Genomic DNA, 20,293 nt, shown 5'->3' with positions numbered 1-20,293 from the left:
CTGTCCAGTTCCCTGCTAAAAATAGCCCTTGACAGGTCTGTCAAGGGATCCTGTCAAAGATTATGATTGGAATTAGAAGTTTGGTTATTTTGTTTAAAGATGTTTTTCTTTACATTTTCTTAAGCTGTAAAACAGTTTGAGTATGATATTTGTTTTACACATATAAAACACAGTCATGTTTTGCTTATTTGTAGACAAAATTAGGTTTACATTTAAGAGCAATTTGAGAACACTAGCCATGCCACCATGCAGATTAAAACTGAGGACAAATAAACTTTCTGTAGTTCATAATCTGATGAAGTAAATCTCAAAAACTTAAGCAAATATATCTACAAGGGAAAGTGATTTGACCTGGAATTTCACATGGTTCATTTCCACATCAAGATCAAACAGATTTATTAGTTGCTTTTTAACCAAATAAATTCCAGTTGCTTTGGAGAAGGAGCTCCGAAAAGTCGTCCAAAAATCGGCAATGACCACTTTTCACTGTAGATCCCTTCCACAGTAAGGCTTTCCGGGTCCGATCAGCAAACAATACAAAGAAATGTTCAAGATCTGGACTGGCAGTGTGACACCCTCGGACCTCCCCACTGGGTCGCACGGTATAGTGGAAATTGCTGTGCTCCTTTACCGGCAGCCCCTGTGAAGTCCTGCCCACTGTAAGCCTCCCAGCCTCCTGGCAATGATTCTGCACTCGACCCTGAGCACTCCTCTTACCTTCCTCCAACACCAGGATGAACTGCCACTTGGCAGCTGCCACTCAGAGTGGGTGGCTAATGGTGGCAACTACAGAATTTAACTAGACTTGGTCAAATTATATTTGGGGACGAGAAGGAGAAAAGATAAGACACCAAACAAATAATGGCCCAAGTGCTTTTATTCAAAGCATTTGTATTTTCAAATATTTTTGAAAATCAAAGGACAGAACTAAATGTATTCGTCATCTGAAAAAAATTCCCTAAGAAATCTTAGAAGAAACAGGTTTGAAAGGCACAAATGTAGTAGGGTGTGAAGGTAGAGGGACAGCATCCCCAAGGCAACTTTCACTTTTGATGCCAATTGCAAAGTTTTGGAGTTCCCCACGACTAATCTTAGATAGATATGGCTATTTATGAAAAGTTTTTTCCAAAAAAAAAAAGTTTATTCAATTGGTGACAGCGGAAATATGAAATTAATAAAGACTTTAATAAAAAATAAAATAATCACCAAAGAGCCTTTTATGAAGTGCTTTTTTTGAAGTACAGTAAATATTGATGCAATACGAATAAGCGTAAGGAAGTAAAGAGAAAAGAATAAAATTCTTAGGTACTTATACCTCTGGTTAAAAACATTAGAGATCCTAAAAAAGATACAAATCACAAAAAGATGTGTGAGCTGAAATTTGTCTGGTAAAATTTTTTAGGAATAAATAATGTAAAACACCCCAGAGTAAAACATAAAGATAGAAATCTTGACTAGTTGGACAGGATCTTAATTTATTTCATATTTTCTGTATCACATATGAAAGGAGATACAGAAAATCCAGGCTGTCAGCAGAATGTTGGACCTTGTAATTTTGAATTGGTCAAGTAGATGTGGAAATGACAAAATTTGCCTTGTTATAAAAGTATCCTATAATCACTTTAAAATTTAGCTATCCAATCATCATCCCTTCTTGCCATCCAAATTTAGTTGTGTATATGATCTGTTATTGGCTTTTTGTTTATTAACTATTACAGGATTCAAGAGATGATGGTAATGAAACTGAAGCCAGCAGGATAAATAAATTAAGAAGAACGAGAAAGAAAGTCACTAAGCCACATATTTCTTCAACTGAAATGGGAGAAATGGATATATCCAACTCAAAAGGTATCTGGCTACTATGATCCCTCAAGAATATGTGGTCAATGACAAACTCAATTTGGTCCCCCTTTTCATAAGACATTTTCTTTTTTTTTTCTATGGGAGAAGCAAACACAAAGAAATAAAATGTATTTCTACATAGGCAACATGAAGAATGGTAAATATAGGATTAGGATGTAAATATATAAAAACAACCAACCATAATATTCGGAACTTAAAGGGGGCAGAAATTGGAGGTAGTGGGGAAAGAAAAGACAGACTACAACAGAAGGAACATGTAAGTAAGAAGAGATGCCCATAATTGCTCTGAGAATAAAGATCAGGACTGAGGATTTGGGAGGCCACAATAAAGGCGTGGAATATGTTTCCATACCACATGTTGGAATTCCAACAAGACTCTGGTGGATCTGAAACAGTGATGGAAACAAAAGTTAATTTGGACAACAGACTCAATCCCAGGACCAGTGGTGTTCCAAGGCAGCGGCAGTGGGAACAGCCAATGCTTTGCAACAATAAAAAGCAGTCAGACTTTTTGTAGATTTTATTGTTTTTAAATTTTTTACACACAATTTCACCCCCTATGGTCTGCAACCAGGGTGGACTACTCCCACTGCCCCTTAGTTGGTCTGTCACAGCCTAGGAAAAATTATTCTCCCAAGCATTCCTCTCCATATAGTATTGGAAGACAGTTAAAAACAATGGCAACATATTTTAACATTTTTCTTTATTGTTACAGAAAGGAGCAAAAAACAAATGGTGTGCCACAAATTGGGGGATATGAGCAAACCAGTTCTGGGACCTGGTTCTGCTGAATCTCATCTGCCACAAGATGACAAGGGCTCCCAGAATCAGACAATAGTGATAAAACCTTCGCCCTTGAAAACATCAGCCAGTGCTCCTGGTGCTGAATTTAACCCAGACTCCAGCTCTACTGGTAAGGACTCTAGGATAAACTGACATATGATTCCAACCACTAATCCTAAATGTGTGTTTGAATTAGAGATAATGTGATGTTGGTTGTAGAATGCTAGCCTGGGAGTCGGAACACTTAAGAGAATTCATATAGCTATCATTTGTAAAGTGTTTTACAGTTTTCTTTACCCACTAGTCTGTTTATCCAGAAAAGGGAGGGGTTGTGATGGATGATCACTCAAGTCTTTTCTAAAAGTGAAATTCCGTTATTCTAAATTTCTGGCTAATTAATAGTGATATGGCTATTTTGGATTATGAATGTATTGGTTAAAAATCTCTGGGATCCAAATGACAGAAACTAGTTAAAAAGAGGTTATTCCCTTATTCCATGAGGGAATCCATGATAAAAGGGTTGAACAAACAAGATTTGGAAAGGCACAAATATAGTAGGGTGTGAAGGTAGAGGGACAGTATCTCCCAGGTAACCCTCACTTTTGATACCAATTGCAAGTTTTGGAGTTCCCCAAGACTAATCTTAGTTTTGATAATTCTCTATATGGATTCACAGAACTCACTGAAAGCAATTATACTCAAGGTTAAGGTTTATTATAGTGAAAGAATACAGATTAAAATCTGCCAAGGGAAGTGACTTATGGGGGAGAGTCCACGAAAGCCCTAAGCATGAAGCTTCCCCTTGCTTTCTCCCAGTTGAGTCATGGACAACACTATTCTCTTGGTAACAGCGTATGACCATATGCACAGAGTAATGTCAACCAGAGAAGCTCACCTGAGCTTAGTGTCCAGAGAGTCTTTACTGGGGCTACACAGCCAACTGTCCATATGACTGACCTCAGTCTCCAGTCCTGCTGGGGGTCAAGCTGATACCATGTGACTCAACAATAAATGACATTGCTACACTTTCTAGTGTGGCCAGAAGCCCCAGGTAAACAAAGACACTTTTGTTAGGCAGGAAATTCCAAGAGCTTAGAGATTACCTTCCAGGGGCCAAAGGTAAAGGCCAGAACTCTGCTTGGGTAAGGTGAAATTTTTACTACACCTAGAGCCTAAGAAAGAAGTATAGTCTCGGAGTGAACACTCCATATATACTCCTATATTAGTTTTTTATTGCCACCATAGCAAATTATCACAAACTTAGCATCTTAATAGAATACAATTCATTATCCAGATTCGTATCTTAGAAGTCTGAATTGGTTTTTCTTTTTCAGGTTTTGCAAGGCCATAATCAGTGTTGGCTATCTGGGTTCTTAGCTGGAGACTCTAGGGAACTATCCACTTCCAGTTGATTCAGATTGTTGGGAGAATCTAACTCCTTGTAGTTGTAGGACTGAGGTTTGTTTTTCCTTGCTGCATGTCAACTGGGGTGGTCATTACCTCCAAGAAACTTTTCTCTGGTTCTATATCTCAAAGCCAGCAATGCATCAAATCCTTCTCAGGTTTGGAATCTCTCTGAATTCCCCTTCTTCCATATTTCTTTTCTGCCTACAGCTGGAGAAAGTTCTCTGCTTTTACGGGACCACCTGGAGAATCCAAGACAATATCCGTATTTCAAAATTCATACATAACCTTAAGTACATCTGCAAAATCCCTTTTGTCATGCAGTCTAACACAGTCTACAGGTTCCAGGGGCTAGAGTGAAAATCGTTGGGATTTTCTCTTCTGCCTATCACACCACCTCTCGTCTCTGCATTTCTTTGTGCTTTGGCTTCATAAATTTCTCCACGAAGAGCATGAGCACTGACAGTTCCTAAGCATCAGGGATTAGCAACACAAATGCCACAGGGGCCCGGCAGATAACAAATGCATGAGGTGGGCTGGTATAAGAAAATGAGTGGTGCTGGCTGTGAGAAACTAGAGCAGAGGTTAGCAAACGATGGCCCAGGGACCAAATTCAGCTTGTTGACTGTTTTTTATAATTAATATTTATGTATTGTCTATGACTGCTTTTGTGGTACGATAACATAGTTGAGTAGTTGCAACAGATACCAAATGGCTTTCAAAGCTGCAAATATTTACTGTCTTGGCCCTTTACAGAAAATGTTTGCCAAACCATGAATTAGAGGATGCATGCTGGTTCCAAACCACCTCAGAGCTCCAGCCAATGGTTGCTATGGAGAAATATCCACCTGATGTTGCCAAATCTAGTTTTTTCAATATAAGCTTGAACTCAAGATTTTTACATGAAATTTTCTGATGCTTAAGTGTCAACTAATTTTTAAAAGTTTTTAAATGCTGGAAAGACTAATAAGAAAGCATCTGTTGGCGATATTGGCTCTTCTACAGTTTGTGACCTTTGTTTTATATAATTTCAGCCAAAAAGGAAAGAACTTGTGTCATGAGCTTTCTTTGCACAGATCTACTGGGAGTATGGGTGCCATTACTGACGCACCTTAGTTAATTCAGAAGCTCTCTCTCTGGCCCAGGGCTAGATTAAGTTTTTATAGGCCCTTAGCACCAAGAAGTTTACAACCCCAAGCAAACCATCTTCATATGTATGTCAAATACATAATTTAAAAAATAAGTATAAAAATGAACCCCAAAATAAGTGTAATGAATTACAACATGGTATTTTCTTCTCTGGAATAACTACTCTGAGTTTTAAAAAAATAATTTTTTTTTTTCCAAAAAAGTCACATCCCTCCCACCCTCATGCCCATATTTCCACATTTTATTGTTTTTGTCCCTGAGTTGTACCAGGTTATTCTGCCCCCTGGGCTTTCTAACACTGCTGGGCTAATGTGATATGGTTGGAGGGTGGGATGCATTTGCACTCGTAGGGTGGCTGGTGGCGTGGCCGTGTGGATGAAGGAGGGCCGGCCCTGGGAAAGGAGCATGGCAGATGGTTCCAGGCATTCATGCGTTAGATGGATTACAGTGTGTACTCTTCCCTTTTTGAATTGATATTTCTGAAAGCTAAAATGCCTATTCAATCTGTCTTTTATAAGTGACCATGACTTTCTCTCCACAACTGAAATATGTCCTCATTGTCACTGAACACAGGCAACATTTCTCCCAGGCCTCCTAGTCGCTATAGAGTATGGAGGGTGTGTGTGTGTGTGTGTGTGTGTGTGTGTGTGTGTGTGTTTTCTTATTTTTTTTCTCTAAACACTTACAGCAATAAAACTTCCTCTATAAAAGCACACTGATTTAATTTATTAGTCCTCTTAGGGGATGGGAAAGGAGAACACCTCCCAGGAACTACACTGTAAGAAAAACAAATGAGCGCCTGAACTGGCAATTATCTGCCCGCTATTCATCATGTGCAACTGGGAGGGGCTGACCAAAAGGTTTAATGGTAACTAACAAGTATGATTTATTTGAAGAAAAGAAATTCAGACAACGATGCAACAAGATTAGTTACTGCCTTGAAAAGAAATTAGATTGGAGAGGGTTGTCATATTTGGTGAATGAATTACACTTTTTGGTATGTAGGATACATGCCAAATATGTGATATCGATTTTTGCTTGTTAATTAGACAAGGTCAAATCACACAGTATTAATTAATTAATAAAATAAAATAAAATCACACACCCACTTATTAAAGTCATTGAGTACTTATAATATGCCTGTACTGCTACAGGTACTGGGGATACAGCAACAAGAAAGCTAAGCCCCAGCTTTCTTGGAGCTGACATGCGAGTGGGGAAAGACAGACAATAAACACGTGCTTATACAATATGGCAGGTGGTGATAAGAATTCTGAAGGAAATGAGACCAAGATGGTATATTGATATAGACTGAATTGTGTCTTCCCAAAATTCATATGTTGAAGTCCTAACCTCTAGTACCTCATACTGTGACTGTATTTGGAGACAGTGTTTTAAAAGAGGTTATTATTGTTGAATGAGCTGTGTAGATGGCCCCTTGTCCAAGTGACTGTCATCCTTATCAGAAGGAGAGATTAGGGGACACACACACACACACACACACAGAGAGAGAGAGAGAGAGAGAGAAGATAGACATCTATAAGCCAATGAGAAAGGCCCTCAGAAGTAACCAACCCTCCAGATATTTTGATCTTGGTATAGCCCCCAAACTGTCAGAAAATAATTTTCTTACCACCTGGTCTGTGGTATTTGTTATGACAACCCAGCAAACTAATACATACACTTGCTATCCAGCCATAGTGCAACTTGATGATCTTAAAGTGAATCAGTGATTGGACCTGTCCACATCGTGATCAAATCTCATATAATTAATACTCCAGGTGATTGATAATATTTGGTTCATTTTTTTTCAACATTTTTCACCATAGTAAATTATCTCACCTCTATGGCATATTTGTTATCTATAGTTACTCAATGATATAAAGCTATATGAGGGCAGGGCTTTTTCTGGCTGCTTCTTAGATCTATGTCCAGTATAAATAGTAGTGGTAATTAAAAAAAATGTATCTTGAGTGAATCACTATTTTCTTATTTTAAAATAATACATATTTATTGTAGAAACTTTAGAAGATACAGATAAGGCAAAGAACCAGTAAGATTACCTGTGATCATATTACTGGTGAACAAACAAAATGACCTCACTCCTTTAATAGGAGATGTATTCTGATTGTTTATGTCATTAAAATATTTATAGCTTACATATAATTGCTTACAATGTTTAGAATACTGATTATCTGAAATTTTCCATATTTTAAAGTACCTATACATTTTATTTTCTTTAAGGAACATTATTCAACTTGGGCAGAATACTTCAGAATAAGTTGGGAATACAGCAACTGCTAATTTAGCATGAAATATTTTAATTGCTACAGCTTAATTGTTTGTGTTAAGTGGAAAGTAGTTATAAACCCTCAGGAGTCTCAGAGTAGCCAAATGTATCAGTGACAGGACATTATCTCTAATGTATTTGCATAGGTGGAACCAGTAATTTGTTTTCCTCCATGCTTCATGTACTTAAAATTTACTTAATCTATGTTTTTAAGCTGTCAATCTTTATGCTTATTTTAAAGGCTTAATTATACATTGAAAAAGGATACCCAGGTATCACTTTAAAATTATAGCTGTTCGATGCCAGTGATGTGACACATTGATGGGTATTCAGATTCAGACACGTTCGTGATACCATTACTAGATTTAGAGTAATTAAATGCATGCTCACTTTATGCATTTAAGAAGCACTTATATGGTGCTTACTGTCTTCCAGGAACTGTTAAATAAATAACTTGCTTAATTGTCACACCAAGCCTATAGGTGTATTGTGTCAATGTGAAAGCTGAGACAAAGAGGATAAGAAAGTTGCCAGGGCAAAGGCAGGATTTGGAGGGAGACGGATGGGCTTCAGTGTTTGTGCGGAACTACTACAGTCCGCTGACTCTCCTAAAAGTTGGGACATTAGCTAACATTTGTGATTGATACTATCTTCCTGACCTTTCTATATGCTTTAGTCGTATTCATTTTATGGTGATGAACCACCCACTGGAAATCAAAAGATTCAGATTTTAGTTTTAATTTTGGCAACGAACTGAGAGTATAATTTGGAGAACCTCATTGTACCCTCTGGGACTCAAGGTAACATGTTGGTTGGATGAGATTGTTTATCTCCAAAGTCTCTTCTGACTCTAAAGTTTTAGAACTTGAAGACTATCTTAAAAATTTTGAAAAGAATATATTTTTTTTAGCTTTCTAATTTTAAAATTGAGTACTCAGTCTAGATTTTTCATCTTGAAAAACACTTTTTTGCTTGCTTATTTATATAAATTTTAAATTTGACAGAAAGATGCAGATGTCTTCGATTCAGATACCAATATAAAGATATAAAGCCTTTTTGGCAAACAAAACAAGACAAAAAACATATAGGAACTTTTAATTTAGGTATTACCACTTCATTCAAGAAGCTCAAAGTATTTTTAATAGTAGTCATCTATGTACAGATTTATATGGTGCCAAAGCTGTCCAGTTATGTAAATATATTCTAATTTTCATAAGCAAAGGCATCTTTGGTAAGTACTTAGATATGATATTGCTATATACTTATATTAATAATGTTAACGTTCACCTAGTCCCAAATGATAAATAATCTCTTAGGCTGTTTAGAGACAATATTCTTGGGAATATGGGAAAGGCAGAGTAAGAAAGGTAATATCTCTAATCTAAGTCAATGACATGAATATACTGGGGTGCCAAAAAATGTATGCACATGACTTGTATTCATCTTGTTATCGGTATATATTGAGTATTACAATTTTAATACAGTTTTTTCCTTTCTGAAAATGTATATACCTTTTTTTGGCACCCTCTGTATGATGCTTTTGTTAATAATCATAATGAACAATTCACTACTCTCTAGCCTCCTTTTAGTTCTCGGTTCATAATGATCTAATGCTCTAGAACCATTTTTTATCTTACAGATAACACCAGCAACAACACTCAAATTCCGACTGCACCTCAACTCTCCTCTAGAATGAAGCACATTAAACAAGAGATGACCAAAAATCACCTTCAGTTTGTGAGATTTGAAGCAACAGATCTGCATGGGGTGTCCAGGTCTAAGAGTATCCCTGCACACTTTTTCCAAGTGAGTTTTCCAAGTAGAGTTATGCTCGAATGTAATTTCATGACCATTAGCAAGCAAATGGTCCTTATTACTCTCTGTTATTTTACTGTAATCTATACAGCAACTTTAGTTGAAAAACAATAATTTATCTTGCTCCTTCCCTTGTCCCTCCCCAAACACATTATTGCTCCCCGAGGAGCTGAACATATACTTGCAGCTTCCAAACAGCAATTTCTTTACCCAATAGAAATATAAAACTAATTAAGACTGGTAATTTTAGTCCTTCTGCCTTGAGTAATTCCCCTCCACAGAATTGTATTTTTTATTTTACTGCAATTATGAAGATTATATTTTGTTTGACATGAGAAAATTGCAACAGAAGACCCAGGAGTAAATATAAAGGGAAAAAATTAATTAAATAGAAAGAATTGGCTAGATAAAAAGCATATCCCTTCTAATTCTGATAAGAAAATACCCTGTTGTTGTTGGATGACTTAATTAATATTAAGTTCTCAAAAATAGTGATATCAAGAAATATTGCATTGTTGGATATGTTTTGAGACTTTCTGAGATTGTTTTTCAGTTTATGTCATATATTTATTTTAATAACGGATTTATTGTGCTACTGAAATATTGCTTCTTAAGAAGAGAACCAGTCAGTATTATATACAAAAGTATAAAAATTAAGCATACTTTAAGCTTATTTTTTTAAATACATCTTACTTTTATCACTTTCATATCAAATTATAATTTTCTAATTTGCTTTATGTTTGGAAAAAAACTGGGCATCTTCAAAACACTTTTTAAAAGAATTCCAACAGATTCAAACTTGTTTCTTAAAACATTCTTTAGATCTACAGATATTATTTCCTCTTTATCCAGGCAAGAGCACATGTTGGTTAATTTTGATAATAAAATGTGAAATTTATTGTGGACAGGCCCAGAATCTAATTCACGTGAATTTCTTTTAATCAATAAGAAAACATAACTAGCACTTCAGCCACTTGCCAGAAACCTCAATATGAAACTGTTTGCTATTCAGCTTTTATCAAATTCTAATCGTTTATTCAACTAATGGCATCTAAAACTACATATTTAAAACCTTACTCTAGTCTTTATGAAAATATAATTTAATATGTTCCCTACATTTGTTGAGGATTGATATAATTGACATAAAGAGAAAATGTCTGCATTCTTATTTTAAACTGCTATTGAAAACATTTTCCATTATCTTGTTCAATGTCCCACATATAAGAAGCACTTTTTCTTTTTTTAAGGTTTTGATGGGGGAAAAGTTCATCTATCATGAATATTTTAATATAACTCATTATACTTCCTCTCAATTGCTGTATTTATTCTTAGCCCCCATTTTTAATACATTTCATTACCCCTTTCATTACCTAGTTATTATTATTTTATTCTTATTTAATGACCAAATGGTATCTATATATTTTTTTAACAAAATGATTTAGATTTATTTTGGAGATTGTAAAGGTATAAACAAGAGTTTATGTCATGAATATTTATAATTTAAGATTAAATAATTGATTTTGGAAAATTTATTGTGACTAGACATTAAAAATAATTTCATCTGTGCAAACCAATCTACACAACGTATATATATATGTGTGTATATATATACAATATATATATATATATATATATATATATATATATATATATGCAATTCTGTATGGGAAATTCATTAAACAAGGAGTGGAGTCAATAATTTGAATTTGTCAATGGCTTAGTAAAAAATAATTTCAAACTTTATAAAGTAATTTTAAAACTGTTTTTCTATTTGTGGAAAACAAAATGCTAATGTGAAAATTATTATTAGACCATAAAGGGATATAAAAGATAATATAATCCATCTTTTTCTTTTATAGATGAAGGGAATAGGCCCAGAGAGGTTAAGGAAAGCATTTTAAAAATACTACAGACAGTTAGTGGTAGAGCTAGGATGTCAGTCAGAGAATCCTCACTTCCATTTCCAGTGCTTTTTTTTTCCTTTTTACTGAACCTTCTGCCTCTGGCCTATATATTTCCTTTTATTGTTAATTATAGCTAAGCGTTCTTTTTTATAAAATTGAAAAAAATGTTGATTTTTAAAACAAGTCTTCTACTAAGAAAACAGGCAAAGATTGTTACGAAATGGGAAAAGGCCAAACACTCTGATAATGATGGTTTCTGCTTCTTTTAGAGAATTTACCATGTGCCTGGCACTGGGCTAAATGCCTTTCAAACATTAGTTTATTTAAACTAACAAACAACTTATACTATCTCTGTTTTGCCAAAGAATTGGTGTTTAGTTAAATTATATGCAGATAATGTAGGTTCTTTCTATCTTTGATTTAATCAAAACATGATACATTGCTATAGAATTCATAACCAATTCTTTGGTTATTTCAAAAGGTGACCTTTACTGTGGTCCAAATTTCAGTTATCAAAGATTTGAGCTATTCTGTAAGAATTTTTATTGAGTCCCTGGTGTTCTATATTGGAGTATGAAATTGTCCTAGTGCTCTATATTTATAAACACAATTTAAGTTAACAGTCGTTGTCATGAACAAGATCTGTTTTTATATATTTATATATTTGCCACCACTAATAAAGAATAGTTTGAATCCAGAATGTCCAAAAAAGAATAAAGAAAATGACAGTTAAAAAAGAGTGCTCAGAAAAATACTGATTAAATAACCTGAAGTTGTGACTTTTTACTATTCTGTCCATTCGTGAAGGACTATTGGAGTGAAATGGTAACAAGCTAGTTTCTGTTGTTCACAGCCAAGTGAATACAAACACAGATTTAAACTGCAGCAACTCCAGGTAGTCTCATGAATAAAATACATTACCCCCACTTTAGATATATGCAGAACTAACATACAGATTTTTAAACTGAAGAATTGACAAGTAGGGAAATAACATTATTTCTTACAGTGAAAATCTGAATGAAAGGATTTCATGTTTAGTACTCTAAAATCCCACTGTGTGTGTGTGTGTGTGTGTGTGTGTGTGTGTGTGTAAAGTTTATATAGATGGGTCCTTGAATGAGTTGAAAAATTAAACAGGCAAATGAGAAGTGCTTGACTTACTCAACTTTATTACTGGTAAAAGCAGATTTGGATCAGCCAAGTCAAATGGCAGTTGGCAATATGTATAGAGATGGTGGAATGTGAAGGAGGGTGGCACACAAAGGCAGAAGAATAAACTAGTCGATTGCCTCTGCTAGCACCAACCTCTCTTGGGTAGCCATGCTCTTTCTGATTTGGAGGTAGTACAAGAAGCAATTTGGCTTGTAGGATGTCGGTATGTTTTATTAACCTCATGATACTCACGGACATCACTGGAACCAAACTTTATAGTCAGCTTTTTCTCCATCCATAAATGTAACCTTCAACACATGAAGCCTTTTTGATATTCCCATGACACAATTTCTAGAAATTGTTTTATGTGTCTATTTGTCTTTAAAACCTCACCACATCCCTGTTGTCTGAAACATAGCAAAAGCTAAATAAACGAACAAATCCATTGACCCCAAGAAGTATATTGCTCGAGAGTGTTTTAGTAGTCACCTAGTTTATTACTTTTGTTTCACACACATAGAAGCTGAGGCACATAGTCCAGCGACTTGCCTAACTTCACACAAGTAATTAATGGAAGAGCTAGGAATAGAAGTCATATGTAGTGACCCCAGGTCATGTTGACTGGAAGGCTACCACATTTTGGAAATGATAACTTTGGAGATATGGGTCCACATCCACAGGCAAGGTTTCTGGGACTCTGAGTCTGTGAGGTAGTTCATTGTTAAGTAGGCTGTAAAAGTGAATGAAGAGAAGAGTGCGGCTGTCAGCAGATCTGGCTCCTCTGGTGTTAGGACAACTATCCTGTGTGTTGTAGGACTGACTAAAGTCGGGTGAGACGGACTAAGAATTCTTTACTGTAGACTTTTGAGAGTCAGTTAACTATGGAGATTCCAATAGAATAAGCCCAAAGAAAGCCTTATCTGAAGTATTAGGAACTATGCCATAAAATTAAAAGTGCTTTAAGAAGTGCTTTTGGTTATGATCACTTCAAATAATTCCATACAGTTTTACTTTACCTTTGTCATTTGCTGTAAAGACATTTTCTTTCTCATTCTACCTTTTATTTATGACTGCTATTTTCAGATTCAAGAGCATATGAAGCCTTCGAGGCTAAACATATTAAGAGTTATTTTTTAAAAATATCTTTAGGATTTTATTTTAAAATATTTAAAATTTATCTGAAGTTAAGGTAGTGTTGACCAACAGATGTGAAACACATTTTTTTTTTCTTCTCAGCAAGTTCCCCCCTCCACATTTTGCTTTCAAGTTTCGAAACTTAATTGCTCTATCTTTTAACTTCTTTAGGAAAAAGTGATCCATGGTGTTTTTATGCCCCGAGGTTATCTTGAATTGATACCAAATCCTAAGGACAATGAAGTGGATCACATAAGAGCAACATGTTTTAATAGTGACATAGTCCTGATGCCAGAGTTATCAACCTTTCGAGTTTTGCCATGGGCTGAGAGAACAGCAAGAGTGATATGTGACACGTTCACTGTGACTGGTGAGCCTCTGCTGACGTCCCCCAGGTACATTGCAAAGCGGCAACTGGACCAGCTGCAGGACTGTGGCTTTTCCCTGCTCTCTGCCTTCATCTATGATTTTTGCATTTTTGGTGTCCCTGAAATTATCAATTCAAAGACCATATCTTTTCCTGTTTCAACGTTGCTAAATAATCATGACCAGCCCTTCATCCAGGAACTTGTGGATGGTTTGTATCACACTGGAGCCAATGTTGAGAGCTTTTCCTCTTCTACCAGGCCTGGTCAGATGGAAATATGTTTTCTGTCCGAATTTGGCATCAGTTCAGCTGATAATGCATTTACCCTCAGAACAGGTGTCAAAGAAGTGGCGAAGAAACATAATTATATCACTAGCTTTTTCATTGAGACTGGATTCTGTAATTCAGGAATTTTGTCTCATAGTCTCTGGGATGTTGGTGGGAAGAGAAACCTGTTCTGCAGCAGTTCCGGAACTGAGCAGCTCACGATCACTGGGAAAAAATGGTTGGCAGGACTCTTGAAGCACTCTGCTGCTCTCAGCTGCCTGATGGCTCCTGCTGTTAGCTGCCGAAAACGTTATTCCAAAGAGAGTAAAGACCAGAAGGAGAGTGTGCCTACAACATGGGGATATAATGATAATAGCTGTGCTTTTAATATCAAGTGTCATGGGGAGAGAGGAGCCCGGATAGAAAATAAACTGGGCTCAGCAACAGCAAACCCTTACCTGGTGCTGGCAGCCACTGTTGCTGCAGGCTTGGATGGACTTCAAAGCAGCGACGGTACATTGGCTGCTCCAGATGACAGCACTGAGCTGTATCAGTCAAAGCCTTCTGAGATCCCTTTGAAACTGGAAGATGCCCTTGTGGCACTGGAGGAAGATCAGTGTCTGAGGCACGCTCTAGGAGAAACTTTCATTCACTATTTTGTTGCCATGAAGAAATATGAATTGGAAAATGAAGAAACGGATGCTGAGAGAAATAAATTCTTGGAGTATTTTATTTAGAATGGAACCCTTAATTATTCCTTTAGAGATGTGATTTTTACTTAAGTAGCTGATCTACCAGAAGGAAAAGAGTTGGACTTTTATAATTAACAGCAAGCACATTACACATGCTTTTGCTCTTTTTTTTTTTTTTTGTCCCCATGGAATATTTGACAGATGAAGTGGGACTGCTGAGAGGATTCTGATAACAATAAAGTTGTGGTGAAGCTGTAATATGCAAACTTACCAGGTCTTGTCAGTCAGTCATCATTTTTTTCTGCGTATGTTGACCTAGATAGAAATATTTAGTGTTGTTTTCAGACAACAGATATATTCACACAATAAAAAAGTCTTAAGAATTAGAAAGCAAATTAAGTGATTAAAAAAAAGAAGAAGAAATCATTTCAATTATACAGACAGGTTGTGACTGCCAGGGAGACAAAAATACTTACTAATATAATCTCACTACTCAAGACATATTGAGGATCTATTTTGCAAGCATCACTATGATGTTTCTAAATAAATTAAATAAGTTTTGCAAAAATATGTCATGATGACAAGTCAACAGAAGTGTTCACATATGTCCATTCTCTTTTTATCCTTTGTTATTAGTTCCTGAAAGGCCTAGAAATTTCAAAGCTATAATGTCCACAAGAAACAAATCCATAAGAAATAGAATTCAGGCTGGGAACGATGAGGTCAGATATTTAAAAGTAGTTAAAACCGTTTTTTAGACAATGCCTCATATAGTAGCCCAATACATGAAATATAGGTGGAATGGGTATGTGTGGATGGGGGTGGGGGACAGCTCTCTGTGCTTTGCTCCTTTCTTTGAAACTAGAGATTTCAAAGATACCTCTAATGCTTTGTGAAGTGTGGGACCAACTGCCTAGATAACTAGGGCTATGTTTGCAGCTTAAAATTGTATTTAAATTACTGATTCTGCTGCCCACAGAGGTTGGTATCTCCCCAGAGAATATTCGTTCCAGAACTTTGTTTGAATAAGATAATATTGGAACTACCAGTAAAGTTTAGCTTCTTTTGGGAAGAAATGCAAAATCCACTTACTAGCAAATGAAAACCTTATTCTGCTTAGGATCAAACAGAGATTTTGTGTTCAATTAAAGCTGACTGTAGTCTCAATTTAGATAGCACACAAGCAGAGGATTAGCATTTGGCTCAGATCCTCCTATTCAAATCTGTAGTACAGCAGTCCTCCCTCTTCTGTGGGGATTATGTTCCAAGACCCCCATAGGATGTCTGAAACCGAGGATAGGGTGAAACTCTATATATATTATGTTTTTCCCCCTATGTATTTCTATGCACACCTTTTCACTTAAAGAAAGCACCTCGCGGCTTCTCCTCGGCATATCTGAATTGCCAGCATCACTTCTCTTGTGCTTTGGGCCATTATTAAGTACTATAAGGATTACTTGCACACAAGCACTGCCTGTGTGACATGCACATGACTGTCGATCTCGAAACCCAGTTGGCTGCTAAATGACTAATGGGCCAGTAGCATATTCAGCTTGAATATGATGCACAAAGGGTTGATTCACATCCTGAGCAGGATGGACTGGGAGGGTGTGAGATCTCCTCACGCTCCTCAGAAAGGCGGGCAATTGAAAACTTCTGAATTATTTATCTCCGGAATTTTCCATTTAATATTTATGGACTGCAGTTGACGTCAGATAACTGAAGCGATGGAAAGGGGAAATGCAGATTGGGGGAACTACTGTTCTCAGTAGCTTAAATAGTGCAAGTTGGTCTGTTCTTCACTAATTGCTCCCCTTTCTTCTCCTTTGAGCAGAACTGTGCTTGGATACATAAGAATAAGGTTCTTGGTGGAGTAAAAGGTGGAGGGAAAGGTAGTGAAGGGTGAGTAGAGAAGGAAAGGCGTCTTCCCTGAACCCTCTGAGAATGAAACCCCACACATTATATCATGGAGGGGAGCGTAGAGAGGAACCCCATGGCAGCTTGCCCGTTGTCTGTCTTCCTCTCGCTTCTCAATGATAACACCTAAGTGGGTCAGTTGGGAACACACTATATAAAAAAAAATGACATTTCTGAGCTTCCATTGTGGCTGAGTATGGTCATGTCATTAAGTTCAGGCCAAAGAGGTATCAGTAGAAGTGCTTTATGGATGCTCTAGAAAATGCCTTAGAGGACAGATACTCTGTTCCCTGCCCTTTTCCCATCTTTCTTCCTGCTGGCTGGCCTGCAGGCAAGGTGGCTGGAGTAATGCCCTTGGGAATGGAAGTCACACAAGATGGAGTAACAAGATGGAAGCTCTGCTTTGTGGAGCAGAGCTTGATTTGCTCACGTCCAGATTTTTATTTGAGAGAGAAACAAACTTCTGTCTCCTTTAGGCACAGTGATTTTGGGTCTCCCTTACTTGTGGCAAAACTTTCTTTCTTATTGGTGTGTGAATATGACAGTGATTGTGTGTGTGTGTGTGTGAGAGTGCATGTGTCTGAGTGTGCAGGTATGTGTGTGTGTGTTGGGGAAATGAGGGATGATGGATTTGGGAATGAAAGAATATAGATATAAGAACAAATGAAAGACTACTTCTTCAATCTTTAACACCTCTAGAGAAGATAATCTGAGTTTAGGGATCCACACATGCAAAAACTTGTATTGTCTCTCATCCTACCAGAGCTGTAGAGACCCCGTCACAGCCCATGGACCTTTATGAAACATGTTTAGTGTTTTGGCTTGGCTTGACCATATTGAGTAAAAGGTATTATAAAAAAACTCTTCTAATAACGGTATTTGTAGCCTTTATTTTTTTCATTATTCCTGTTATTGACATTTCAAAAACACTATATTTAGAATGCCAGTGTGTAGAAATTATGTAACTGGGAATATTATCTTCAGTGTTGAGTGTACAGTAGTGAGTTGACAGAAAACATCAGCCATGTGTTAACAATCAGTTTATAACATAAGTTGGTGTGGCAATCTTCCCGGAGATTTCCCTTAGGTGTGTGCTGATGTATATTCTTATTCTTTAAGGCAAACCAAAAATAAACATTGGCCAATAAACTTTAGGGCTAAAGAAAAATAGGGGTAGATGTACAAATTCAGTTATCTGTTTCTTTTCTATTTATCTGTTCAGAGGGTTTCTATTTTTGAGGGGACTTTCTGCAGATGCTTATATGTGTACCTTCTCAGTCTTAGTAAGAAGACCGGACAGATATTCAGTAGCATTTATTGGGCATCTTTTGTATGCTAAGCCTTCTGATGGGACTCATAGTACTAGGGGAGATCAGACAAAGAAGATAAGTAGACAATGAAACAGTTTTGGATCTGTGTATCTTAAGCAGAACAGAAATAATATTTTTGTATCCCTAATGCTGAAAAGAAACTACTTAGAAGGCTGTGTTATGGCTTGACAAGGATGCTTTATGAATCTCTTTACAGAAATTACTTTCTTATTTTCATTTACTATAATTGTTCTAATCAAAGCTTAGGGGGAATATGATTACTGAATTTAAAGTTGGTTATTAAATGAGTATACATAAGAAATGTAAATTAAAAACTATAATGTTTTAAGACTGGAAACCAAAACATTAGTATCATAGTAAGAAGTTTCTATTTTCAAGGGCATTTTATGATCTAAAATTTCATTTTACAGTGAGGGTCTGAATAACAATGAAGCTTGAAATTATTTGAAGTCAATGAAAGATCTAAAACCTTAAATATGAATACAAATTGAAAGCACACTGTAAAGTCTGAACTTATCAGCATCACACAACAGTCTATTGACATATCTCTAGTCACCCGTTTAACAAAACAGACTTACCAAAAATAAGTCTATTTTTGTGATATTGGTGTTATCAAACAATACCTCTAATCTTGGGTTTCCTATTACAGCTGCTAGAACTTGTATTACTAAACAATATATCTGGGCACAGAACCTTGCATCTTCCCTGTTAAAGCTCTTCTCATGTTGCCCCTAACTAGTGGTTTACATTACAGATTTCCTAATTCAGATGTGAATTCCAAAAATGAAATGCACAGATCTTATTCACGTTTATATTTTTTGTACCTTACAAATGTTCTGGAATTCAATAACTGTTTAATCAATCCATTGATTGACCAGTGCACCCATATTCTGTAAGCATAATACAGTTCTATCCTTGTATGGTATGGTACTCTCATCCATATTCTTGTACCCAGAGAGAGTGAGAAATAGAAATGAGGACAGCTGAGACAATCAATAATTTGTGGTTTGTTACTGGCCCTAAAATTGATGCCATTAGATGAACTTCTTCGGCTTCTCTGTTTCTGAGTCAAACACGATTTGATCAGCCTGATGGGAATCATAAAAAACAAGGATCTGGGTAGAACGGTCTTGCTTTGTGGCCACGTGGGACCCTTCCATTGCTTTCTTGTATTTGTGAAATTCCTCTCCTATTGTCTTCTGTGTCCCAAGGTAGAAGTCAGAACCTCACCTTTCCAGTTTCTCTCGTAGTCATGGTGCAAAGAATCTGCCAGTCAGATGTAATCCTTCAACCCTCTGTGAACCCCACTCTGGGTAAGCCTGAGGGAGGCAGCAGCGATAAGAGTTCCAGGGGTAGCATCCTGAGGTGGGACTGGAGGTGTTTTCACCTAGTGGCAGTGGTTTATGGTCTCTCTGGAGCAGTCCAGTGCAGCTTCCAAACCTGATTTTCTGATTCTCCCCCATTCTGTGAATTACTTACTATCTTTTAATAAATTTATTTTCTGCTTAAACTAGCTAGATTTGCAAAAAGCAGCCTGACTGAAAAACAATAGATAAAAGATGCACAAAGAGCAAGAAACTTTGATAAGGGGAAGGGGGGAAAAGACTGAGCGCGCTCCTTACATTGAAGAGCAGGAACAATGTAATGTTTATATTAAACTTGGATTAAACAAAGATTTATTAAGCTCCTTGTATAGAACATACATCATGCTGGGCCTTTCTCATTCACTTTCTTATTTGATGCTCTCCACAATTTCATGAGGATGGTATGGTATAATGATTATTTTAAAAATAAAAGATGTTAAGACTCAGAGAAGTTAAGTGTTGAGAATACTGGGGATCAAATGCAGTTTTTTTCCACCTTTTGTCTCATGGTCCCTGCTATACCAAAATGCCATTCACTATGCAGTTCCAGCTGAGTACCCCATTGCAAATTATGCATATACAGCATGTTATATTTCAATTTTAAAGCTTCTGAGCACCAAAAAGGATGGATGGTGTATGGTTAAATAATCAGACCTTTCCCTTTTGTTAATATGCAGTTCAATTTAATGTAGTTTTGCTGAGTTTTAGTCAGTATGTTTGACGACAAACAAATCTCAGCAAACCAGGTGTGGAATTGTTCAGGTAATAGCTACCTGCCAGCTACTCTATCCAGGCCAGAAAATCTCATCACCAGGGTATCATACAATAACAGCATTTATTCCAGAACTTTTCTTATAGAAG

The 20,293-nt window shown here is 36.5% G+C and overlaps 1 protein-coding gene across 2 annotated transcripts in view; it reads left to right on the top strand.

The window, feature by feature from the left end:
- The window catches only part of LGSN (lengsin, lens protein with glutamine synthetase domain), a 29,972-nt gene extending 14,823 nt beyond the window's left edge, over positions 1 to 15,149 (top strand). The window contains exons 2-5 of one of the 2 annotated variants that reach the window (XM_033103168.1): positions 1,719 to 1,848; positions 9,129 to 9,295; positions 13,666 to 13,864; positions 14,286 to 14,865. In XM_033103168.1, coding sequence (XP_032959059.1) covers positions 1,719 to 1,848; positions 9,129 to 9,295; positions 13,666 to 13,864; positions 14,286 to 14,383 — 594 coding nt within the window. In that variant the 3' untranslated portion in view covers positions 14,384 to 14,865. Of the gene's footprint in view, positions 1 to 1,718; positions 1,849 to 9,128; positions 9,296 to 13,665 lie in introns of both variants that reach the window. The other variant, XM_033103167.1, reaches the window with a different exon arrangement.
- Positions 15,150 to 20,293: the final 5,144 nt, after the last annotated feature.

The sequence above is a fragment of the Rhinolophus ferrumequinum genome, chromosome 3, assembly GCF_004115265.2.
Source record: "Rhinolophus ferrumequinum isolate MPI-CBG mRhiFer1 chromosome 3, mRhiFer1_v1.p, whole genome shotgun sequence".
In the NCBI taxonomy this organism is placed as follows: Eukaryota; Metazoa; Chordata; class Mammalia; order Chiroptera; family Rhinolophidae; genus Rhinolophus; species Rhinolophus ferrumequinum.
This window is presented reverse-complemented; position numbering and strand designations above follow the sequence as displayed.